We start from the raw sequence: 25,766 nt of genomic DNA on the forward strand, positions 1-25,766 counted from the left end.
ATGACTTAGGGTTACTCAAGAAGCGTGAGGTGTGACCAGGACTAGTGTCCTACACTACCCTACAGTTCAGAAATGAATGAATACCATCACAGGTTTCCCTTGTATGGTATGGTGGTAAGGTACGAAGACTTTAATGTAAAACAGATGTGGCCTTCAATCATTTCCCAGCTCCAGGAGTTCTAGTTCCAACTCTTCCCTGCATGCACTTCTTTCTTCCCTGTCCCAGACCTAGGGCTTGCATCACTTTTTTCCCTGGCTTGTGCTTATTATTCATGACTCCTCCAGCCTTCTACTCCCAGGCCACTTCCTAAGGAGTCTAAAATCTCAGTGTTCCCTTTAGGTTTCCTGTCCTGAGGGGTAAGTGTCAGCCCTCTTCCAGATTTTTTAGAACTTACCTACTCTCGTTCCTAGTAATTTCACTGCATTGGAAGTGTATTAAAAATATAAATAGTTGGGATTTTATAGATTTCTAAGAACATTTTGTTAGTTTATTATAATTAGTAACAGAAGAAGTGAGAAAGAGAAGTTTGAAAAGTTTAACTCCCATACCAGGACGAAAGGAGGGAATAAGCAAGAGGATCTGGGTCACTCGGGAAGTCCATCCTGAGTTTCTCCCCATTGCCCTCTCCCTGCCCAATTCTCTGCCCCTGAACTTCCCCTGGGATGGAACAGGGACTGCCTGTGGTGGATAGCAGTACATAGTAGGCATGGGGGAATGCAGCAGCAGCACTGCAGACACCCAGTCTGTTTTTCTGGACTAAGAGTATTAGCTAGGACTGCCAAAAATGTGTGTACCACTGGAGGCATGTGAGATGGTGTTAGTCAACACGTTGATGAACATAATTTTATTAATTGTTAAATATGTGTTTAAAAAATAAATTATTAGCACACCAAAACTCACAGTTTTCCACTTAAAGATACACAGTTTCCTTTTTGAATAGATTTAAATTTAAAAAAGAAGGTGGTTGATACAAAGTAAGATAATAATACTTACAGTATGTGGATATGGCAGAAACGGCAGAGGTAGCACACAGACAAGAACACTGTAGCTTTCAAACACTGTGCTGGGTTTGGATTATTAGTGGTTGATAACACGTGTATTTTAAATGGTTGTTGTCTGAAATAAAAACTTTTTACACCAATATTTTATTTTAGATGATTTTTTCCCCTCTGTCACTGTGCTGGTCCGGGGAATGTCTGGAAGACTTGCTTGGGCACAACAACTTTGCCTTTTACCCAGAGGAGCAAAAGCAAATCAGAAGGTATCCATTAGAAATTACAGGGAAGTGACTAGGAGCGAGTGAGTGTGTGCGTGTGAGTGTTTGTATGTTATGATTTAAAGGTTAGATAACATCTCAACAAAGTTCATTGGTAAATATTTTTGATCATAGCCAGGGTTCAGTCATTTGGTTGACATCAGAATCATCTTAGGAGCCCATAATTCCCACATCCACTAAATTAATCTTTAAAGACATCTTCGTGACAGGTATATTTTCAAAAAGCTTTCCAGGTGATTGTGAATCTGCTTATGATTAAGAACTGTTCTGAGCCATGGCCTCATTTTTTTATGCTATGTTAAATGTAATAAAACTCAGGTATGTGCCATATAGGAAAAAAATTTGATCTCTCTGGCAATAGGACTTAGTTTCATGTTGTTTTTATATGATTTATTCCTGTATAATTGGTAATATGCCCTATAATTTTTTAATATGCTGTATAATTTAATGAAATCTTATTTGGGATGGCATAGTTTATTTTCTTTGTAATGTTTGTAATTTTGTGAATAAAATTTGCTCATGGGAGAAGGTTGGAAAATTCAGATAATAAGGAAGAAATTTTAAGTCATCTGTACCCTGACTTTCCAGATGTAGTCACTAAGTATTTTAGTAGATTTCTTTACAATCATTTTTTCCTTTCTGTACACGGTAATATTAAGTGGAGTTTGAGTCCTTTTTGTATACTGTTCTTTTCACTTACAACATTAGAAGCTTTTACTTACGTTATAAAATTTCTTTAAAACATGACTTCATTAAATGTGTCACCAGCATTTAAGAGAGACAGCCACAAAATTGGAGCATGTGTCTAAAATCGTTTAACATCCTAGGTGTCTGTTTTAGATGAACTGTGTTTCTGCCCTGTGAGGAGCACACCACTGTTTTTGCTTGGTGGCGTCATGCAGATCACATTCTGTCAGCACTGTAAGCCAGTAAATTAGCATTAAAGACAGTAGGAAGGAGATTGGGAAAGGAATTAAAATCTGTTGGTGCTTTAATATGTATCTTGTACATTTTTATTTAATCATTACAATATCCTGATGATGGATATTTGCACTTTTCAGATGCAAAAACAAAAGCCACACAGTTAATGTATATTAAAGCAGGGATGTGGAGCCATGAGCATCTAGATTTGGTATTCAGTTAGACTCACTGTCTAGAGAGGCCCAGGGGACCCAAATTTCTGCTTGTTTATATTGGATGTTTTGAGAACCTTTGGAAAAGAAGGAGATTTGAGCCTTAAGTTCTGAACTGCTTTATCCATTGGTTTACCACTTATTGGAGATTCTGGCCTGAGGCTGTTAGAGATATACAACCCATAAGTCACAAAATCTGTAAAATGACGAACATTTTTGTAAAAATAAAAGAGTACACTAGTACATGGGCTGTTTACCTTTAGTGTTAACAGTGGTATTTGCAGATTCTTACTGAGTTCCAGTGTTATGTAATCCTAGGGAAACAGGCATCTAAGAGACCAGGAAAGTGTGTGTCATTATAGATGACACCAAATGTAATGCACATAACATTATTTATTTGTTTTATTTTCACAGCTTTTTGTACCTGAACCTCGTCCAGTTCCTAAAAATGATGTTGGATTTAAATATACTGTCAAACATCGACCATTTCCTGAAGAGGTGGATAAGATTCCTTTTGTGAAAGCAGATCTGAGCATTCCAGATTTGCATGAAATTGTCACTGAAGAAGTAAGATAAGTCATTTTTTCAGCTGTTGTTAAGGGAATGATGATAAACATTCTTGAACAACTGCCATGGTTGAGACTCTGCTTTTTTTTTTGATGTTACTGGAGATGGTTCATAAGATGACTTAGATCTCTGTCATCCAGGTTACCGAGTAGTAAGACAAGTGTAGTTTGTAGCTGATTCAAAGGACCTGGACCTCTCTTGGAGAGGCATCTGGGCCAGACTGTGGTAGGTTTCAGCAGGATGGAGACATGGTCGCACTCTGGAGGGCATTTGGAGAAGGGAAACCCAATTCAGAGATTTGGATGACCATCCAGGCAGGGAAAAGGAAGGACTACCTGATTAATAGCAGAAGTTGAAACACATGGAATGTACTATAGAGATAAACCCAAGCAGTCTTCAGTTGATTAGAGAAGGAAAAAAACTGAAGAACTTAGATTCTGAAGCTGAGTGACAAAGGAGATGTCAGTGCTATTTATAGAAATATGAATTTTTTGGAAGAGGACAGGTTTGGCAAGATGGGAAAGATGTATTTGGTTTTAGATTTAGATAATTAGATTAACTAATAGGTATCTTAGATCAGGAGAGACATTTAAGAAGCAGGGAGCAGAAGTATGTCAGGGCATGAGAGAATAGGGCTGGAATGGAGGCTGCTTACTCTAGAGAGATCAGGGAGGAGGAGCGCTAAGTAGAGACCTCTGGATTTTGGCATGAATGTGCAGGTGACCCTTGAGAGCAGGTCCAAAGTCAGTGACACTAGTGTAAGGGGCTGCGGGATGAGTGGTTAATGAGAGGCAGTGCATGTAAACTACACGGTTAGCAGTTAAGAGAAGGGTACAAAGTGGATAACAGCATGAGGAAATGGCCTAGCTAAGGCAAGGCAAAGCTAGTTTTTACTTTTTCTTTCTATTTTTTAAACTCATAGATGTGAGGAATATGAACATGCTTAGAGGCTGAAAGGAAGGAAGCAGTGGAGAAGGGCCTGTGTCTGCTAACACTGTAAGATGGGCTAGGAAAGCACTAAGTAATCGAATAAGAGTCTGAGTGACTCTTTAAAAAAATAGCAAAACCATATTTCTGGTAAGACAGGAGAGAAGGAGTAAGCAGGTGGAGATTCAGAGACATTTGAAGGTAGAAAGGAGAGAAACTGAAGGAGCTCATGTAAATTTTAATTTTAGTTCTTAGCAATGAAATAGGGAATAAAAGATAGCTCATAAAATTGCCAGGCAGCCCAGCCCAGGTTAAATAGAATCGTCTGTAGTGAAATTACTTAACTTCCTGTACTGACTGTCTTCTTTACAAGTCCTTGCGATCTGGAGGCATTAAGTAAAAAATTTGAGTGGTGTAAGAATATGGAAGAATAATGGCCATTTGTATGTTTAGAAGAGGGTACCAAAATGTTAGATTTGGTGGGGGTGAGGTGGGTTGGTTGGCATATAGATGAAGCCAGGATACTACTAGCCTGGGACAACATGAGGAGGGGTTGAATGCCCACAATGGTGGGAAAGCGAGTGAAGGTGTGGGAGAGATACAGGAGGGGGCTTGTGGTTGGAGAAGGGAATCTCATCATCGTAGCTCGTGAAAGTACAGCTTATCTGAGGTACAGAGTGTTCTTGTGGACGGCCAAAGTTGTGAGGGTTGAGGAGGTTATAGAAATACAAGCCAGGCTATTGGAAGGATCATTGCTCACCACAGAGGATAGAGTTAGACTAGGATTGAGCAGAAGCGAAGCAGGGGGTAGGAGAGATTCTCTGAATCTAGTGGAGTAATCCATTCAGATGAGGACTTTGAACATGAGGGGCTACAGGGTGAGGGAGAGGGAGTGGAAGCAACAACCCCTACCCCTTTCTTGCCCATTTGAGGGGAAGCAGAGACAGAATGGTTTCATTTACAGTTTTTGGGTATTTGTTTTAACCTTGAAACGTGTTTGCTTGGTTGCATTCTCTACTGAATTGAAACTCTGTTCATCACTGAAAATTATCTGCATTTCCTTTGTTGCTTAAAGCTTTATTTTTATTCTTAAATTAAGATTAATCCTATTACTTTTCTGATAGTTCCAAAAAAATTAAATATTTGGTTTATTTCAGTTGGAAGAAAGACATGAAAAATTAAGGAATGGCATGACCCAGCAGATTGCTTATGAAGTACATCTTGAACAACAAAGTGAGGAAGAGCTGCGGAAGAGAAGTTTTCCTGATCCAGTTACGGATTGTAAGCCTCCGCCTCCTGCCCAGGAATTCCAAACGGCACGCCTCTTCCTTTCTCACTTTGGATTTTTGTCCTTAGAAGCACTGAAGGTAATTTTCCTAAACCTCTATGAGTAAATATATTCATAAGTTAACATGGAGTTGATGATAGCCAAAACATTTTTATGAGAACAGAAGGAATTAAATAAATAAATCTTATCCTGCATGCAAGTCAATGAAATTCCGTGACACTGTAGTTTTTACTCTGCAAGTTCAAGACCGTTTGTCAACCATGAATCCTTCTGGATTGAGGGGACAGTCCCCGTCTGAGGGGGCTGCTTTGGTAATACACCTAGCACTGAAATTTGCTGAGTAGTGTAGGGCCCAAATCACATGTATAAATGAAATCTACAGATAATTAGAACAAGAATGTTAAAAATCTTCTATCAACGTTTATGACTGAAGGTACAGGCTACAGTGGGCTCTGCTCTTTCATGCCTCTTCTAAAAAGTAACAAGTATTTGTGACCCGAGAAGTTCTTATGTTGTGCAGGTTCTAAGATCAGACTGGCTGGGTTTAGGTCCTGACACCAGTGCTTGCCAACCTTGTGGTCTTGGGCAATTGCCTGATGTCTCTGAGTCTTAGCTCCTCATCTGAAACGGAGACAGTGAAAGTCCCCGCCACACTGTGGCTGTGTGAGGCTGCATGAGATATTTCATGCAGTGCTTAGAGCACGGCCAGTCAGCCTGGAAGAGAAATATTGCCATTCTTCTTCTTTTTTTCTTTAAGTAGGCTCCACACCCAGCATGGGGCTTGAACTCCCAACCCTGAGATCAAGTGTCACATACTCTACTGACAGCACCGGTCAGGGCCCAGATATTGCCATTTTTCTTCTTCTTCGTCTTCCTCCTTTTTAAAAGATTTTTAAGTCTTTTTAAATCTTTAAATCTTTTAAACCTCTCTATTTGAAAAAGAGAGAGCACAAGCAGGAGGTGGGGAGGTGAAGGGCGAGAGGTAGAAGCAGACTCCTCACTGAGCAGGGACCCAAATGTGGAACTAGATCCCAGCATCCTGAGATGACCTGAGTTGAAGGCCGACACTTAGCCTACTGAGCCACCCAGGCACCCCTCTTGCCATTATTCTTGATTCCATTATCCTTAAAACAGTTTTACAAGGAAAGTGCTACTATCCCTGTTTTACAGATGTGAAAACAGGCTCAAAAATATGAAATAGCTTGCCTAAGGTGGATTTAGAGTTTGTACTAAGGCCACTTTGTTTTGAAAAGCACAGTTGAAGTGTACCAGGGAAGAAGTTGCTCATTGCAGAAGTTGTCTCTGCTCTTACTCCCTAGCAGCTACTAGGGTCAATGTTTTAGGAAAGCAAAGGTAACATTTCTGGTTTGGGGTTTCAGCATGTTGATGGAAAATGTTCTGAGTTGTAGAAAAGTGAGTTGGTGGTGGAGAGTATGAGTATTACTCTGAGCTCACACGAGTCAGGGGAGGGGCACAGGAAGAGGGAGAGAAGGAATCTCAAGCAGGCTCCAGCACAGAGCCCAATGGTGGGGCTCAGTCTCACAATCCTGAGATCATGACCTGAGCTAAAAACAAGTCAGCTGTTTAGCCGCCTGGGCCACCCAGGCACCCCTGTGAAATTTATTTTTTACTAGAAAGTGCGATAGATTACAGAGAAAATAGGATTCAAAATTATATACAGAGTATGATCTCAATTGTCTTTGAAAAAATTATATACAGGGCGCCTGGGTTGCTCAGTGGGTTAAAGCCTCTGCCTTCGGCTCAGGTCATGATCCCAGGGTCCTGGGATCGAGTCCCGCATCGAGCTCTCTGCTCGGTGGGGAGTGTGCTAAAATCTTAAAAAAGAAAAGAAAAGAAAAGAAAAAATTGTATACATAGTATGATCTCAATTGTCTTTGACAAAAAAATAGTTGAAAGGAAATATACAAGAATGTGAAATAGTTTTTCTAGTTTAGGATAATGGTTGTGTTTATTCCTGCCAACTTTATAATTTTTTTACTTACATATATTAAACTATGAGCAAGTATTGCTTTTATAATTAGAATAATGAAAAGAGATAATAATTTCTCCTTTCTTCCTTTGGTGGTAGGAACCTGCAAATAGTCGCCTACCTCCTCACCTTATTGCACTCGATTCCACGATACCTGGATTTTTTGATGACATTGGGTATCTGGATCTCTTGCCATGTCGTCCCTTTGACACAGTTTTTATTTTCTATATGAAACCAGGTCAGAAAACCAACCAGGAGGTAAGATTTCTGCATTTTGGGGATAATTTTTTATGCTATAAATGTTAAAAAGTTTTACTTGGCTGTGTTTATCCATAGTGGTAGGTAGGTTATACATGATGCTTAAAGACTGTGAACCAGTTCAGAATGGAGTTAATGAAAATCGTGATGCTCAGAGTCCTAAGCCTTTTGACTCTCAAAAGAACGTGATGTAGAGAGGAGCCATAATGTGTCTTTCTTCCCCTTAAAGAATTCGGATTCAAAAGAAACTGAAATACAGAAGGTTAACCACAAAAAGCTTAAGGTGAAAAACAGCAGCAGATATTTACTGAGCATCTTCAGTGCCTGGTATAGAAATGAGTAACAGTCTTTCCTCTCAAGGAGCTTACCTTGCAGGTAATTTCACAAGCAAATAATTTCAGTTGAGGCATGCCTAGCGTCCAGTGGGGAGACGAACACCTGAAATAAGGACAGAAGCGGAGGGCTTAAGTAAAACCTAAGTTAAAGAAGACTTAAGTTGGTGCATGTATCAAAGAGAGTAGGAGAAGTATGAAGAAATATAAGATAAAGGATAATGGGGAAATGGAGAATAAATGACAAGGGAGTTAAAGCATCTGTTGGAAATGAATAGTTGAAACATGGAATTGGCAGGCATCTACGAACTTTTGACTAGGAAAGGGCCAAAGGAAGAGTTACCAAATACAGTATTAGATGTACAGGGCACTATGACTACATGGTCTCAGAATTTTACGGTAATACTTGTAACACTGGTAGCTAATCAAATTGAACACACCATAAGAAATTTATCAAAGTCACAAAATGTATATTTCTATTAGAAGCACTATTTTAGATAATTGGTAGACTGTTAGAAAATGAGATTGATTTATGAGATTTATTATAAATGGTGAACTATTAGAAAATATGAGATTTCTCACCTCATGCTATTGACTCACTAAATATTAAGTGTCCACGGTCAGTTAGGTGCCAGGGTTGTAGTGGTAAACAGATCTGCAAGGTATCTGACATTCCAGAACTGCCGTCTAAAGGGGAAGACAGATGACTAAAGAAACAGTCATAGTAAAGTGTGCTAATTAGAAGCATTTTATAGGAGCCATCAACAGGAAAACCTAACCTCCTTTTGAGAAGGTTAGGAGGAAAATATTTTAGCTGTTATCTGTGGTTATATTGAGAGTGGGTAAAAAAGGGAAAAGCAGATTTTTACTAACAAAGTCGTAGCATGTGTAATGGCCCTGGAGGTTAAGAGAGAATTCCATCTTCACCAAATTCACTGTGGATTCCAGTATACTTGGAGCTTGGGCTCATGTGGGCTTATGATGGCTGGAGGTGAGACTAGTGGACTCCAGGTATTTGAAAAAACCTGAGAATGGGGTTGATTGCAGAGGTTGGGGATTTATTTGGAAGAAGTCTCATGCATGGTTCGTATGACAGTAGTAGGGTCATTTTTCTCCTTCCTGTAAAAGAAGGCACAGACCGTTGAGATAGTTCTTAAACTAATTCCATTTCCTTAGCTTTCTAGGCACTGAGAGGGATGAGAGCATCGCGCAGTCTGCAGCCTCCTATAGAATGTCTGAGCCCCACCTTCCCTAGCCGCAGGATAGCTTTAGGGTAATTTCTAGTCGCCAGCCAGGGCGACTAGAATCTGCTCATCTATTGTATCCTGACTAATTTTTCAGAAATTGTTTATTTAAGACTTCCACTTCTGAATAACAATTTTAATTGAAAGAAAACTGGAAGTGGCTGTCAAATCAGTTTCCTTACGCTTACAGGACTGTGAAGGGCTGTGGGTGAACTACATAAGGTACTTCTAACAAGTGTTTAAGATGTGATGGCCTGGCAAGTTTGACCCAGTGGGTTGACAAGTAACAGAGGGAACACCCCATATGTTGATTTGCTCAGGCCTCTGTATAGTCTTGAATAGATTAGCACTGATGAACCACATCTGTGACTTGTAGACCGACTCCATCACTGTCATTTGGAGAGTTTTAAGAATAGTGATTCCAGGATCCTACTTTTGCTGATGGTAGAAAGTCTGCAGTGGTCTAAGAGAATCTCATGTTTAAGATGTTGCTCAGGTGGCAGATTTATGTTTCCCTGGTCCTATAGAATCAGTGTCCGCTCACCCCTCTCTGAATTCAAGAATGCCTCAAATCTCTGTATGCTGATTTTGTTGCTGTGTTCAGTGTTAGGCGATCCTTTTATTTTTTGCTTTCATGTTGTGTGATTTGCTTATGTGTTTTATATATGCAGTTCATACTGCAGACTTTTTTAATATTACCGATATCAGATTATAGGTTAAATGATCTTAGATTAAGAACTGTAGTTCAGATAAACCACTTATTAATTTTAGTCATTTATTCTCACAAGGGAGATAACATTGAATACAAAATGAAATAAAAGTTAAATGTTTTTATAATTACTAAACTAAAAGTTTAGTGAAACATTCAAGAAAAAAATATTCCCTTGCTGATTTTGATACATTCCCCCCTTTTCATTTATAATTTGTAGAGGATTTCTCATTTTCCTTCCATTAGCATAGGGTTTTCAACAACAGTACTATTGCTATTTTTGGCTAGATAATTCTTTGTTATGGAAGCTGTCCTACAAATAGGTCACTAGATGCCAGTAGCACCCCACAAGCTGCGATGACAGAACTGTCTTCAGAGATTCCAGTTGCCCCCTGGAGGGGGAATCATAAAACTATGATTTTAGGGACTTTTCTTTTTGAGACAAGTAAAAAGCCCAGGTATTAAATCTTGTATTTAGTGAAGAAGGGAGAACCTTCTGGTCATTCTGTTTTTGCTGGAATGGCTGCATTCTCTTTTATGGACTCGGAGAAGGATGTTTTCTCGCTTGTTTGTTAATTATACCTAATCTTTATTGAATTTTTAATAGATTTGTACTTTTTATATCCTTTCTTATGATGTGTAATAAAATAATCACATACCTGTGTAATGTATCTCACTAACCAGACAGTAAAGTCTGTGAAAACAGGGACATTGCAGTTTTAATTTACTTTAAGTAAACTTGTCTGGTTCAGTATTGTTTTGCAAGAGGGGAAGCTAAAGTCTTTACTTGCATTATCGCAGTTACTCTTCGCAAACATCATTATTATCCCTACTTTAAAGTTGAAGACACTATAACAGTGAGGTTAAGAAACTTTCCCAAGGCCCAGCTAGGATTTGAACCCAAATCTGTCTTAACTAGAAGCATCATTTTTAACCAAAGGGATGTATTCCCAAGTTTATTCTGAGCTTAGACTTAATTTGTCAGATACTTTAAAGCTAACAGATTTTATGGAGATTTATTTATTTATTTATTTTCAAGATTTATTTTGATATGCTCTTTTGTTTCCTTCACTATGGCTGATGATTGGTATGTATTTCAGATTTTAAAGAATGTGGAATCTTCCAGAAATGTTCAGCCACATTTCCTAGAATTTTTGCTTTCCCTTGGCTGGTCAGTAGATGTGGGCAGACACCCGGGTTGGACTGGGCATGTTTCCACCAGTTGGTCTATTAACAGTTGTGATAATGGCGAAGGACCTGAACAAGGTAAAACTCATCATGGTCATTGTTTTTCCTTGTTTTGTTACTCTTGGTTTCTCCCTCTTTACTATAAGTTTGTAGTCTTATTTTACAAAGAAACAAACCAGAGGTATCTTAAAGAAAACTTTTCTTCCCCTAATTCAACCCCTCACAAGAGGCCACTTAACACTAGTTTGTATATTCTTTCAGATGTCTTTTGTGTAAATGGGGAAAAAATTATAGACACATAAAGGTAGTTAATACAAAATTCATGGCTTAAATATCACAAGGCTAATAAGTTCCCTTTTATATTGTGAGTAAACAAATTCTGTTTTGTATAACAGTATTGTAATAAATTAAGATTTATTTGCTAACAAGTTTGCTAATGTATATTTTGCCCAGTACAGTTTTCTGTTAATAGGTGTGTTTTATAGATATCGTGGCTATCATTAAAGGTTACATTCTTGGGACATTATATAAAAGCCTTTGTAGTAAACACCTGACTATCTTGGAGAGATTCATGCCCATATCTACAAATCTTCTTGGGGAACTATAATCAGAATAATAAATACTAGGGCAAGTATAAATTTAAATTTAAGACCTTTGCCCCTTCTGGCTCTTTGTTCTGAGGGCTCCTGAGGTCACTGGAGAGTTAATATTATCTCTGAAGTGGGTGATACCTGTGTCCAGTGCTTTGAATTATCAGAGTTGCTCTGTTAACCACACTGTATTCTCTCAAGGTTTCCCACTGAATACCATGGTGACTTGTGACCTGTCATTTTTTTCTGATTTCAGTCAAGGTTGAATGGAACTATTTGGGGATATACTCTAATCTTAATTTCCACATATCCTTTAATAATATGCTTGAGTATATTTAAGTCCTATAAGTAAACTGATAAAGAATATGCATATTTTTCAATTTGATGAATGTATCATTGGATGCTTATGGTTGCAGTAATAGAAAACTTGACCCAAACTGGCTTATATTTTAAAGGTCATTTATTATCTGATGTAAATTAAAATTCCAGAGCTTAGTGTACATTTTTGTTGTCATTTAACCAGCACCCTGTTCCCTTTCTCTGCAATTTTCCTTTAGCTCTACTGTTCGTATATCGATTTTGTCCCTAGCCTGGCTTCTCTCATAGTATGGAAAGGCCGTTCCAGGCTTTACATTCACATACCAACCCTAGCCCAAAGAGGAGAGATTAGCTGGGTCTCAGTACCTCACTACACCCAGGTCCTGAGATACGTAGTGATTTGGCCACTCCAGACCTGTTGCTATGGCAGGAAAGATGGACTGACACTGGTAGAGAGCTGTAGACAAGGTACAACCTGTATGAAGAGTCAGTTTCACTTACAGTTCACACCTGCTACAGAATGCAGGAGGACGGGGTGGGTATTGGGGCAATAACCAAAGTGTCTACTATAGTAGATGCAATGTGCCTTCCCAGTGTCAAAACCAGGATCTGGCAAACTACAGCCCATCCTATTTTTGCAAATGAAATTTTATTGGAACTCAGCTACACTTGTTAATGTATTGTTTACGACTGCTTTCATGCTGTGGTGCTCTCATACTTGAGTCATTATGGCAGAGACCATTTGGCCTACAAAGCCTTATTTACTATCTGGTCCTTCACAGAGAAAGTTTGTTAACCTCTGGTCTAAACTTCTGTGTGCCACATCCTCACCAACATTAGATATCTACCAGTCTGTTAGCTGAGAAATTTTCTGGTTTGTTTTTTTTTTAAGATTTTATTTATTTATTTGACAGAGATTACAAGTAGATGGAGGGGCAGGCAGAGAGAGAGGAGGAAGCAGGCTCCCCACTGAGCAGAGAGCCCAATCTAGGGCTTGATCCCAGGACCCTGAGGTCATGACCTGAGCCGAAGGCAGAGGCTTTAACCCACTGAGCCACCCAGGCCCCCCCAATTTTCTGTTTTTTTGTTTTTTTTGTTTTTTAAAGATTTTATTTATTTATTTGATAGAGAGAGATCACAAGTAGGCAGAGAGGCAGGCAGAGAGAGAGAGAGGAGGAAGCAGGCTCTCCGCCGAGCAGAGAGCCCGGACGCGGGACTCGATCCCAGGACCCTGAGATCACGACCCGAGCCGAAGGCAGCGGCTTAACCCACTGAGCCACCCAGGCGCCCCAATTTTCTGTTTTTAATTAAGATTGAGTTTCAGCATTTTTTCATATTTTTATTTCTCTCCGGAGAACTACTTGTTCATTTCCTCTTCCCAGTTTTTTTCAGGTTGTAGTTGGTCTTTTATGTATTACTGGTAGGGCATTATGTTCGTTTTAATTGAGAACTATACTAGCTCTCAGGAATGTTACTTTTGTTCATTCGTTCTTGCTGGCATAGAGCAGATACTATTACTCAGAATGCCTGTATATTTTATGTTCTGTCACTGACCATTGGGGAAGGTGGAGCAGAAGCAGAGCTGAGGAGCAGTAGAGAGAGACCAGAGACAGGAATGCCTTGAAAGCAAGAGTATGAAACACACAGACACCTGCCCTAACTCTGTTCAGAGGTTTGTGGTAGTTGTCTTCCTTTGGATTATTACCTCTTCCCGAAAAACTGTTTTCATAATCTGCCTCATACAGATGAGTTCAAGGCTTTGCTAATCAGAAGTAGCCTAATTTAGAGTAGTTTCAGAAACTGTGAATTTAAGATTTTATCATTTAAATTTAGTGTAAAGACATATAATGAACACTTAAAGTTTATTCTTCTTAAACACTCATTGGTTCTTGCTGGAAATGTGCCTTCTGTTGATTTCCATTTTATTAACCAGTTAAAATTTCATGAAGCAGGATGCAACTGATTTTTCCCACTTTTTGGAGCAATAATGTAGTATTTCTCATTCCTAGATGAAGTTATTTCTTCTGAAGACGTTGGGGCTAGCATTTTCAATGGACAGAAGAAGGTGCTGTATTATGCCGATGCCCTTACAGAAATAGCTTTTGTAGTTCCTTCTCCTGTGGAGTCCTTAAGTAAGAGCATTTTTTGTATGGTGCTGTTTTAAAATCTATTTTTGTATTCACTGGTTTGTGCAGTATTTTTGCGTTGGGAGATATTCTGAAGTCATCTAAGTCATTGTTTAACTTCTAAGGCATGATAGCATTGAGATTATGCAGAGGTATAGGATGTTAGCTCTTCTTAACTTTCTTAAGAACACTAGTTAAAGACAGGGTAGACTGAACCTCTCATAATAATCTTTAAGTAGAGAAGGGGACCCATTCAACCTGTTTTTTGTCTTTTTTAAATTAATATATGGAAGGCTTATTTTCCAGTTTATTCATTTTTTTTCTCTATTTATGAATGAGCTCCCCACCTACTTGCCTCTTTCCATGTGAGAGTCTTATGTGGAACCTCAGAGAATCCTACAATTGGAAGATTCTCTACAATTGGAAGATACATCTGGCTGATCTTCTGACACCAAGTAGGAGAAACTGCACAGCCTAGAAAAGGTGGCAAAATAAGCCTGTTCTTCAAAGGATCAGGAGTGATTATTACTTCCCAGTCTGAACCCATAGTCTTATCTTGCCAAGAGCCTTTGCACCTCCCAAATTAAGCCCATTTCTTTGTGCCTGACCAGGCAGCAGGTAGAAAATTTTCATCTTCATTGAGACCATCTGTAGAATGGGCTGCTATATACATCACACTGTTATGGTCTCATCTCTAGGCTAATGACTTCTCTCATGCCCTTATGCTGGTCGCCTCCTGACCTTTGTACTTGGGCCTTTGATTTCCTACACCAATGCCCCCGGCCCCAACCCCTGTCTTATATTCTCCAGCCAGTTGTGTACCTGGCAAGAGAGAGCTTTCATGGTCTAGGTCAGTATCCCTAGCAGCTGTTTGCCTTCATGTCAAGACTGTGATCTACTACTCTAATTCCAGAAGCCAGGCCCCATTTGTCCTCTCTGAGTTGAGTCCCTGCTTCATCTCTAGCCCAGCCTGTTTGCATAGCGGAGCTAGAGCCTTGTCCTTATACTTCATTTGCCACAGTTGGGTCTTCACCTCTTATCAGGAAATGCCCTGTGTGCTGACTGTGCCCCTCCTCCTCCGGTTTCTTGAGATTTGTTTTTGTTTGTTTTTTCTGACTCTGTGTGCTTGTCTCCAATCAGATCACTTCTTAATCACAGAGACTGGGTACTCCGTGGCTTCGGAATGCCCCTGTGCCACTTGGTACCATGCTACATGATTGAATATGTAATCAAAATAATTCAGAGAGTACCAGATGGCCTATATTCTGCATCTGAAAAGTCAAAATATTTTCTGGTCCTACCTCAGTTACCTGTAGCACAGGAGCTGACAAACTATGGCTCACAGGCCAAATCAGACCACTAAGAACAGTTGTCCCATTTTTAGCGTTGTAAATAAAATGCAGAGGAGAATATGCCATAGAGACCTACATAACCAGCAAAGCCTAAAATATTTACTGACCCCTTACAGAAAAAGTTACCAGTTTTTTTGTCTAGAGGTATTACTTCTCTTAAGTGACTTAGGTTAGACAATTAGCATAATTGAACACTTCTCTAAAGAGATAGTAAATATAATTGATTTTTTTCTTTACTCTATAGCTGATTCTTTGGAAAGTAACATCTCGGACCAAGATAGTGATTCAAATATGGATCTTATGCCTGGAATTCTAAAACAGCCATCCCTGACACTTGAGCTTTTCCCTAATCACACAGACAATCTTAATTCCTCACAGCGGGTAAGTAACTTTGTTGATAGAGCTCTGAAAATTTGTCATGCAGTGGGAGTAATTATAGAATCATGCCTTTAGTCACCTTTTAACTGTAACGTAGAGAGTAATGGTAGCAGTACTGATTCATTAGTATCTTAATTTTTTAAAATCAAATTCTCACAGTTTTCTTTTTTCCAGCTTACAGCAAGTAGACAAATAAGACAGCCTCTGTTGTTTTCCTTGATTTGGCCATTTTGGTACCCATTCCTTCTCAGGCTTAAGTTTTTATCTGGTCCCTGAAATATCCATTAAAAATACAATAGTAGTGGGGTGCCTTGGTGGCTCAGTTGGTTAAACATCTGCCCTTTGACTCCAGTGATAATCTTGGGGTCCTGGGATCAAGCCCTGCATTGGGCTCCATGCTCAGCAGGGAGTCTGCTACTCCCTCTTCCTCTGCACCCCCCCCACCTCTCCCCACTCATGCACACGCTAGTTCTTGCTCTCTCAAATAAATAAATAAACCTTAATAAAGAAAAGTACAACAGCAGCTGTATGTTCCACATCTTTAATCATGCAACATTCAACTTAAGTCTACTCTGTACAAATGGTAGCACTTTGGAGACTAGCCCAGTGTATGACTAGATGTAATGAGTGAGACACACAGCAGCCACTGCAAGAAGGGAGCATTTTACTTTTATATGATTTTTCTTGCCATATGAGTAGATGTTATGTCTTTATTTTTGTTTTCTTCTCATATTACCTCTTCATCCTTACTGGAAAGTGGACAAGTGAGTGATGGGAGGGTATGGGATCCTTTCATAAATGTGAGAAGATTGATTTGTAACAAATAATAGAAAGACAAAAGAAATGTAAACTTGATTAAAGCAGAGGTTTTCTTGGCAGGAGATTTCATGTACTTCTTTTCCTGGTGGGGCCTGTAATTGATTATTCTTTCCTGTTGATGATTCTTCTGTTGGCATCTATAATGGACAGTTATTCACGTAATTGCATTTGCATGGCATGGCTCCTTTTTCTAGCCTCCAGCTTTAGTGAGGTTTCCCTTTGTTAATTTCTACACTACTATCTAAAATAAAAATGTTATCTCAATAGATGCAGAAAAAGCAGTTGACTTTAAATTCAACATTCATTCATGACTTTCAGCAAACTCTGAATAGAAGAGAACTTTCTGAACCTGAGACAGAGCTCTACTGGAAGCCTAAGGTTATACTATACAGTATTGTTGACTGCTTTCCTCCTGAATGGAGGACAAAACAAGAATATTTGCTCTTACCACTTGCATTCAACATGGAGTCCTATACAGGGAAATAGGACAAGAAAAAGAAATAAAGTGCATAAGTATTGGAAAGGAGAAGTAATACTGTTTGTATTTGCAGATGACATGATTATATATGTAGAAACCCTGAGGAATCTTTTTTAAAAAATCTACTATATCTGCTGAGTGAGTTTATTAAGGTTATAGGAAAAAAGGCCACCATGTTAGGCTGAATTCTAAGATAACCCCCAGGGACTCCTGCCCCCGTATGATGTCCTCCCCCTGTGTGTGTAGAACCTGTGAATATGATGAGCTATCCTGTGATTATGTTTTGTAATACAGCAAAAAGGATTTTGTGGGTATAGTTATTAAGGTTACTTTGAGTTAATCAAAAGGGATTACCCAGGTAGGCCTGACCTAATCACAGGAGCCCCCCACCTTTTTTAAGATTTTATTGAGAAAGAGAGGGTGTTGCTCAGTGCTCAGAGAGCATGGTAGGGGGAAGGGCAGAGGGGGAAGCAGACTCTCTGCTGAGCCAGGAGCCTGATAGAGGGCTCAATCCCAGGACTACAGGATCATGACCTGAGCTGAAGGCAGATGCTTAACCAACTAAGCCACCCAGGCACCCCATAGGAGCCCTTTAAATCTAGGGCTAAAGTCAGATTCAGAAATGACTAGGAGCCATGGTAAGAAAATGGTCTCTGAGTGTGGCTGGTGTCTGCCACCGCTTTGGGGAAGATCTCTTAGTCACAGCCATTTTCTGTGACTGCCAGAACACAAACAAAAATGGAAATAAGAATCTAGGGGAATTGCCATGGGCTATGTCATCCGAACACAGGTATATTTCTGTGCTAATAAAGCAGTTTTATTTTTAAAATTCAACTTAGATATGAGATTCTCTCTTTTGTCCACGTAGCTTTGTTTAGGGCTTTAGCACAAACTCATCCCTACTATATGCCCTCACAGTGGTGTTGCTCAGTGCCAGTTTGCTAAAGGGGAGTCGCAGAGGCCTGCTAGCCTTTCAGAGAAACTTCATGCCGATCAGGTAGGCAGGGAAGCCAGAAGCAGATTGCATGATAACAAAGACACAAGCAACTCTTTTTTTCATTCTGTTGACAAGGAAAAGGACTTTTTTGGCCTAGATTGCAGTAGGAAACCTCTGGCCTAGAAATGAGAACTAGAAGTAACTTGCTGATGGGACATTTTAGAGATTAGGATCCTCAGGCAAACCAGTGACGTTGCTGAGGTAAGGAAAGCATTCTGCTTACTGGCAGAAGATAATCGATAGACTCAAATCCTCTGAAGCCCTCATTAAGACATTGCCTGCAAATTTTTTAAAGATTTTATTTATCCATTTATTTTAGAGAGAGAGAGTGCACGCTAGCAGGTGGAAGGGCGGACAGAGGGAGAGGGAGAAAATCTCTAGCAGGCATGGGGCTCGATCCCACAACCCCGAGATTAGGACCTGAACCGAGTCAGATGCCCAACCGACTGAGCCGCCCTGGCAACTCCCCCACCAAGTTTTAATTTTTATTAATGTAAATTATAATTGGTCAGTATTCCTTATCTTCTTTGGAAATCTAAGACCCTCGTTTCTATGTTCTGGGCTGAGACTTGATAAACAGGAGTCAAAAAAGAGCTTTTATGCAAATATATTTTACTTTTTTTCTGAAGTGATTTCACTGGGCAGCTTGATGAATATGTGGTTGGGTCATTTTATTAAGACACTTCTTTTTTTCCCTCCCCCTTTTCCTGTTCTGCTTTTCTCTACCTCATATAGCTTAGTCCCAGTTCCAGAATGAAGAAGCTTCCTCAGGGTCGCCCTGTGCCTCCCCTTGGACCTGAGACCAGAGTTTCTGTAGTCTGGGTGGAGCGCTATGATGATATAGGTACTGTATAAGGACTTTGTCCATAAGTAAAATTATTGTAGAATGACAGTGACTTGCTGAATGTCTGAAGAGAGGAAGCACAGATGTGGTGTGGTGGCCAAAAGCTGGCGCTGGAGTTCAGCAAGCCTGGGTCGGCATCCCAGCTCCACCCCTCACTCAATTTCTTTAAGCCTTAGAGTACTCGTGGCATCTCCTAGTTGTGATGATTTGATGAGACTAGTGGATGTAAAACTTTCAGCTATTCTCGATGTCACAGTGAATGGCTTGTTGTGAGTTGGTCCCACTCCATGTAGCTCCCAGTCATCCCAGGACCTCTGGAAAGGGGAAGAGGGAACAGTTCCCTCCCCTCTGGATGAACCCTACTGTCTAGTTCTGGTGTAAAGATTAATTTGTCCTTAGGAATTCTGCTGTGGGTAAGTTTCTCATGACTTTTATGTAAGCAACATAAGAGCATTAGAAATGCATGCTTAGCCTAGTATCTCATCCAGCTCAGGGTTTGTGGAAAAGTGTGATCATTGCTTTCCAACCAAGCTCTCGAAGACCACAGATCATGTTCTATAAATACTCAGCTTTAGATGCACTTAGCTAAAATTTGTCTTGAGGGAGATTTCTTTTTGGTAGGAATGGTCAGGATTATGTATTTTAGGATATCACAATCCATATATTCATTGCACACTTGTATAAAGAGATGAGGAAATTAGATTGCATACTATTTATTTTAGAAATATGAGGGAGATATTAATTGTAATGCTGTTACTTTCTTCCAGAAAACTTTCCCCTCTCAGACCTGCTGACAGAGATCAGTACTGGTGTGGAAACTACTGCAAACAGTAGCACTTCTCTGAGGTACACTCTTTATTTGTGTCAGGCTCACCAGCATGTCTTGAAGCATAGAAAAATCTATTCGTTACAGTATATCAGTTGTGATTTCATAAAGATAAAAAAACAAAAGGGATGGAGGCAATAGGAAATGAACATAAGGAAAAAAAAATCAAAGAAGTTGGTAGATACGTGCACAAGGTGATAAATTAACAGGCATTTTAAAATGGCATAATTAATTGCTATTTTATATTCATCTGCAGCAAAGAGAAAAATGAATAGGTGGGAGCAGTTAAGCATTAATGAAGACTGTAACACAGACTGCCAGTATTAGATAGAAGTAATAGAGTTAAATTGGTCAAAACATTCTGGATAGTTAAAATGTCCTAACTAAATGAGCTATTTAATGGGGAAATATTTCTAAGTAAAATGTAATGTTAACCTTATTTATAGTAGTAAGATTCCTATTTTAGCTGCCCATACACAAAAAGGATAAAAGGGTATAATTAGATTCTAAAATTAGTAACAATGTATCTCTATAGGCTTTATAGTCTCAAGACTTTCTGCTCACTCGCTTGCTTGCTTTTGGTTTAAATAGGTATTTTAAAACAATTCACAAGAAGTGCCATTATCATCTCTGTTTTACAAATGGAATAAAATAGGCTGATAGAAATTATTCTTCAGTATCACACATTCAGTAAATGAAAGAGAAGGTGATCTGAACTCAGGCTTCTGACCCCAGATGCCAACCTTATTTCATACATCAGAGATCTGCCCTTGATATCAAGTTACATAACCTGATTTGTATTGCATGTAAGATGAATTGCTCCCCACAAGAAGGAGGAACTAAGTGAAAGTCCCACAGCTGGTTGCTGGATCTACCCCCCCCCAGAGATTCCTCTCCCTTTGCTTCTACCCTGTGTCCCTAGTGGTTTTAAAACGCATTTTTAAGCCCTTTTTTTTATTAGTTTGAAAAGCCCAACTGCAGTGATGGGCATTAGGGCCAGGTGTTAATGGGGGTTTGGGGTGGGGTGCAGCAACGTGGGCTCCCAGAAGGAGGATTCTGAGCAGAGTGACATGTTGAGTCCTATCAGACTACATCAAGCTTGCCAGCAAGTGTCCTTAATTTTCTTAAATTACACATGGAGAACTTCAGCTTTTATGTGGTTGGGGTGAAAAAAGTTTTCTTTTCTATTCTTAAGATCTACCACTCTTGAAAAAGAAGTTCCTGTCATCTTTATCCACCCTTTAAACACTGGATTATTCCGGATAAAAATTCAAGGAGCCACTGGAAAATTTAACATGGTCATCCCGCTTGTGGATGGGATGATTGTCAGCAGGCGAGCACTTGGTAAGGCCTTCACATGTGGCCAGAGTTAAGGTTTCTCTCTTTTTTAAAATTTATTTGCTTTAATATTTTTATGAACCAAGAAGTAGAAATAAAGAAATGGTGATATTACTTAATAGATCCTACATGTAGAAAATGCTGTGGTTTGGGGCACCTGGATGGCCCAGTTGGTCAGGTGTCTGCCTTTGGCTCAGGTCATGAGCTCAGGGTCCTGGGATCAAGTCCCACGTCGGGCTCCCTGCTCAGTGGGAAGTCTGCTTCTCCCTCTCGTTCTCCCTGCTCATTCTCTCTCTCGCAGTTGCTGTCTCTCAGATCAAATCTAAAAAGAAAAAAAAGAAATTTCCAACGTTCTTGTTAACTAAGAAGCATGTTTTGTTCTTTTTTAACTGTGCTTCGTCTACTTAAGTACATGTAGAACTATAATTCACGAACTTCCAGGCCTAGAAAATCAGAGAGCTGTTTATAATCCAGGGCAGGAAAATGGTTTGTCAGACCAGATTTACTTCTGCTTTCCCTGGTTTATTTCTTCTAGCAGTTTTGTCTCAGTAGAGTGTTGTCCATTTCTCCAGGGATGGGAAGTTTTGCACATGGAATGAACTAGGTTTGACTTTGTAGAGAGTAGTTCACTTTGAATACTGATAGTTCACCTAGACAGCTCGTTACTCACATTGAATTTAATACCCTCTGTTTTTTCAAGGTTTTCTGGTAAGGCAGACTGTAATTAATATTTGTAGAAGAAAGAGACTGGAGAGTGACTCCTACAGTCCACCACATGTCCGCCGGAAACAGAAAATCACAGACATCGTCAACAAGTACCGGAATAAGCAGCTGGAGCCAGAGTTTTATACTTCACTTTTCCAGGAGGTTGGACTCAAGAACTGCACTTCTTAGACACTGTCTGTCTAGGACTCTTGAACTCCAGTTTGGGGCTATGGTATCAGAGCAAAACAATTGGATAGGTGATCACTGTAAAAAGAAAAACCAATCACTCCCCAAGAGCTTACTGTTTAATCACCAGAATAGAAGAAACACATTATAAACCCATTTGATAGAAGACTTTTGGCTTTCTAGTGAAATGGGCTCCCAGACACAATCATATTCCTGCTGGTAATGATGATATACATTTTAGCCATAAACTTTCTTTTAAAAGTGACAATTTTAGTTAAATATAAGCCTTTTGAGGAGAAAGGCTTCCTGCATCTCAGTTAAACACGTGCATTGGTAGTATCAAATTTGCAAATTAGAAGTTGAAGATAGTTTTATACTTCACTTTTTAGGAGGTTATGTTCAGAATTAAAATCTGTCTCAGAATCTTCCAGGACATTCAAAGACTCATGCTGATGATAGCATGGAGGAGAAGGAAAGAAATCTCAGCTTTCTGCTCACTTGTAAGTTTATTTGTCGTCCAGCTGTCCACCTGACAGAAATGAGCATAAATGTGTTTTGTTTAGGTAAGAAGCCTGACATTAAAATATTTCATGTTTCCTCTCCACCTTTCACAAAGTTATCGTCCTCATTACTGCACAGATCTCTCTGAAGTCCTCAGTTTCTGGGCAGCCCAGGAGCAGATCTACATTGGAGGCATGGCTCTGTCCTTTAAAGGGCACACAAGTGGCGTTGGGGTTAGAAAGTGAGACAGCAGTGATGCCTCCACTCTCTCCATTGCTGTGTGGCTTGGGACAGGATGACAGGCTAAGCATTCGTAATTCCTTGGTTAAATTTTAAGAAATGGAAGTTCGCAACAAGGGTTGAAAATTACTTGGTTTCATCCATTGACTCTTATTTCAGGACCAAGCAGGAAACTGCAGTCGTTTATGAAGGATTCTAATTTGGGGTTCAGGAAACAGCCTCTCAACGCTACTAATTCAGATCTCTCCGAGGGCGCTCCTGGATTTCATCGTAATTGGCAAACATTAGTGACCACCCCCTAGGGTGACTGCTATTAGAAATGGTTGTTGTTATCGTGTTTTCTGGACTTTTGCCAGCCAAAGGCACAACAAATCCCTGCCCGGGTTTTGGAAATATTTGTTACCTCACTGCTACTTTTCTGCCAGGGATAAATATTTTGAAGTGGCCAGACCCAGAGCAACCTTCCGAGGATTCCTGTTACAGTGCTAGAGTATACACTGCTCATTTCTCCTATTCTTCCATGCTTTCTTCTTTATTAAGATTATTTTATGTTAAGAAAATAAGTGACATTTGAAGTCCAAAGAGGAGTGCTCACAGCTGTTTTAGGGGTGGTTTTCCATGTGAACTCTGGAGTCAATAGACTGTAGGTCAGGGCTGCGATGGTGTGTTTGGTTTGATGTTTGGGGAGTTCATTGAGGGGATAATGTAGGGCCTAGTTCCCTGTGCAGATATTTCTATTCCAAAAGTACGTGTTTTGTCATCTATGAGCAAGAAATTTGGGTATCATAGCAACTCTTGGGTTTAAGTTTGCTGTACCCGTTCCTTCATATTTGTTTTAAGCTCAGGTAAAGCTTACCTCCTCCTCCTGTGACTCCTGTTTCCATTCAGGGTATGGTATTTTTGAATGATTGATTTTCTTTTTAATCTGGGCAATAAATTGATGTTTCCAGATGGTAGCATGGGGGTAGGGGTGTAGGATAAAGATGAGCAAATTCTACTCTAAAAATATTTTATTAACTCAGCAGGTGTAAAGTGAAGTTTAACAACTTTCATGGAAATTCCAGATTGACATTTCATGGGAAAAATGGGCCTTTTTTCTGGTGGACTTGAACAAAGAAGGCTTAAGTCAATAGGCAACTCATAACATTCCAGAGGTTAAAAATAACTGATGTAGGTGTGCTTCCTCAGTGTGATTCTTCAGATAAAACCTTTAGCACAGATTTACTGTCAGCAAAATATACTGTGATGTGCGTGTTGAGGGTAGGCTTCCTGATCCTTCCGTTTGCTCTCATTTCTGGCAACGCTTTGTAATTCTCCTGACTGAGAAGTGAATAACTGTGTTGAATGCAGTTTGTAATCTGGAAGCCTATGATCTCCCAGGGAAGGAGGGATCGATGCAGAGTTGTGCAGCCCCCGAAGGCGTGAGATCCCAGTGTGTGCAGCACAAGTAGAACATAGGGGTACATCTACCTCATGAGGTGCCCCTTCCTTCTGCTCAAAATAACATTTACCTAAAAAGGGAGTACGGTAAGAACACTGGGAACCTTTCACTAGTATGGGTTTGAGTTCATGGTCACTAAGTTCACCCAATTGCCTTTGCTAGAATCACTTCAAGTAGAATAATGCCAGAGGAGCATATTCAGTCCCTAGTGATAACCTTTAGTAGTCCACTTGATAAATTTGGTAGCATGTGTTCCTAACCTTCAAAGGGAAGCCTGGACCACTTTGGTCTGTGGCTTAAACAGTATAGTAGCTGCATGTGACAGGTATTCTCAGGGGGTGGATGAGTGTGGCATTCGGTGACAAGGAAAGCATTACCCAAGGGACAGAGGCAGGTAGCCCCTTGTAGTCCTTTTTCCCATTCAGGAGATCGGAGCTTTCCTCCTCCTTTCTGGTTGGGAGCACTGACGACAGTGAGGAGGCTTTTACTTTTTCTTGGTCAGCCAGCTCCCACTTTTGTCCTGTGCTTCCTCGTAAGACCTCCTCCTACCTGGCACTGGCCCTCTGAAAGGAATAGTTACGTGGTAGGTTCACCCCCTCCTGCGCTGGCCATACACAGCCACGTGCGTGCGTGCTGTCCTCCATTTCCTGGTCCTCGATTTCAGGGTGGCCCATTCTCCTCCGGACTCCCTTACAAATAGAAAAGACCTACGTCTTTGGCCAGTAATGTTGGTTGCCCGCAGGCTGTGTATATGAGGCCTTTATGAACGGTTACTTTCTGCCTACTGTGGGGAAGCATTTGTGAGGCTCTCCGGAGTGATTTTCAGAGAGACCGTCTTTGGGAGCATTTATTTCCGTTGGAAGCTAAGACTTTACCCAAGGTGGAAATCAGCCTTGCTCAAAGACCCACTTTGAGGTAGATAGTAAAGATGTATTGGGGGTAATTTGACACTCCTGCTGGCAGTGGTTCTCCATTCAGCATTTTAAAACCCATTCATGTTATATCTTCCTGAAAAGATTTGATTTATGTGTTTACATGAAACAATAAGTTGAATGAGATGGTCTGTTCTAAGGATTTCCGTGACAGCCTCTTTTCCTGAGATGGAGAGATTGGAGGTAATCCACCCAATTCCAGCGTGGAATCAAACTGTGGGTTCTCGGTAGCTGAAGAAGCCATGTACTGTATAGTGTTTTTCTCAGAGCATCAGCTCACGTTCCTCAGATGCTTTTCTTTTTTTAATGGTGAGGGAAAAGGTGTAATTTGGGATTCCACAGTGCCTTGCATATAGTAGGCGCCCAATAAACATTTGTTGAAGCAAACCAAGTTTCCCAAGTCCTTGCCTCTTGCAGTGACCAAGAACATCTTTCTCCTCTGAAGGGCTTGGCAGTTGTGGCTAAAAAATAAACAGTATCATTATTTGCTTGAAATCATATATACAATTTGTATGAATTTCGGTATGTTGCCAAGACATGATCTTTTTCTTATTGTATTTTCTGTAAATATTTCTGGCACTGAACTGTAAAGTAAAGGCGAAATGTAAATACGAAGGTGTACCTGTGTCCCCTGCCTCCTGTGTTTTCTCTTCATCAGTTAGGGAAAAAGGCCCAGAGGCTTGTTTGTATTTATGCCGATCCTTTGTGCAGAAGAAACCCATGGAATATTGAATGTAATACATTTAGTCAATTAAATTTTAAGGAGATTCTTATCTAATAAC

At 40.0% G+C, this 25,766-nt stretch overlaps 1 protein-coding gene across 7 annotated transcripts in view; it reads left to right on the plus strand.

The window, feature by feature from the left end:
* The window catches only part of RALGAPB (Ral GTPase activating protein non-catalytic subunit beta), an 81,201-nt gene extending 55,439 nt beyond the window's left edge, over positions 1 to 25,762 (plus strand). For all 7 annotated transcript variants that reach the window (XM_045084190.1, XM_013053316.2, XM_013053318.2 and 4 more), the window contains 11 exons: positions 1,156 to 1,262; positions 2,825 to 2,977; positions 5,062 to 5,271; positions 7,282 to 7,440; positions 10,826 to 10,991; positions 13,831 to 13,953; positions 15,544 to 15,680; positions 18,707 to 18,815; positions 19,583 to 19,661; positions 20,837 to 20,985; positions 21,680 to 25,762. In XM_045084190.1, coding sequence (XP_044940125.1) covers positions 1,156 to 1,262; positions 2,825 to 2,977; positions 5,062 to 5,271; positions 7,282 to 7,440; positions 10,826 to 10,991; positions 13,831 to 13,953; positions 15,544 to 15,680; positions 18,707 to 18,815; positions 19,583 to 19,661; positions 20,837 to 20,985; positions 21,680 to 21,873 — 1,586 coding nt within the window. In that variant the 3' untranslated portion in view covers positions 21,874 to 25,762. The remainder of the gene's footprint in view (positions 1 to 1,155; positions 1,263 to 2,824; positions 2,978 to 5,061; positions 5,272 to 7,281; positions 7,441 to 10,825; positions 10,992 to 13,830; positions 13,954 to 15,543; positions 15,681 to 18,706; positions 18,816 to 19,582; positions 19,662 to 20,836; positions 20,986 to 21,679) is intronic.
* Positions 25,763 to 25,766: the final 4 nt, after the last annotated feature.

Source organism: Mustela putorius, unplaced genomic scaffold (assembly GCF_011764305.1).
Source record: "Mustela putorius furo isolate JIRA1106 unplaced genomic scaffold, ASM1176430v1.1 tig00000743_pilon_pilon_pilon, whole genome shotgun sequence".
Taxonomy (NCBI): Eukaryota; Metazoa; Chordata; class Mammalia; order Carnivora; family Mustelidae; genus Mustela; species Mustela putorius.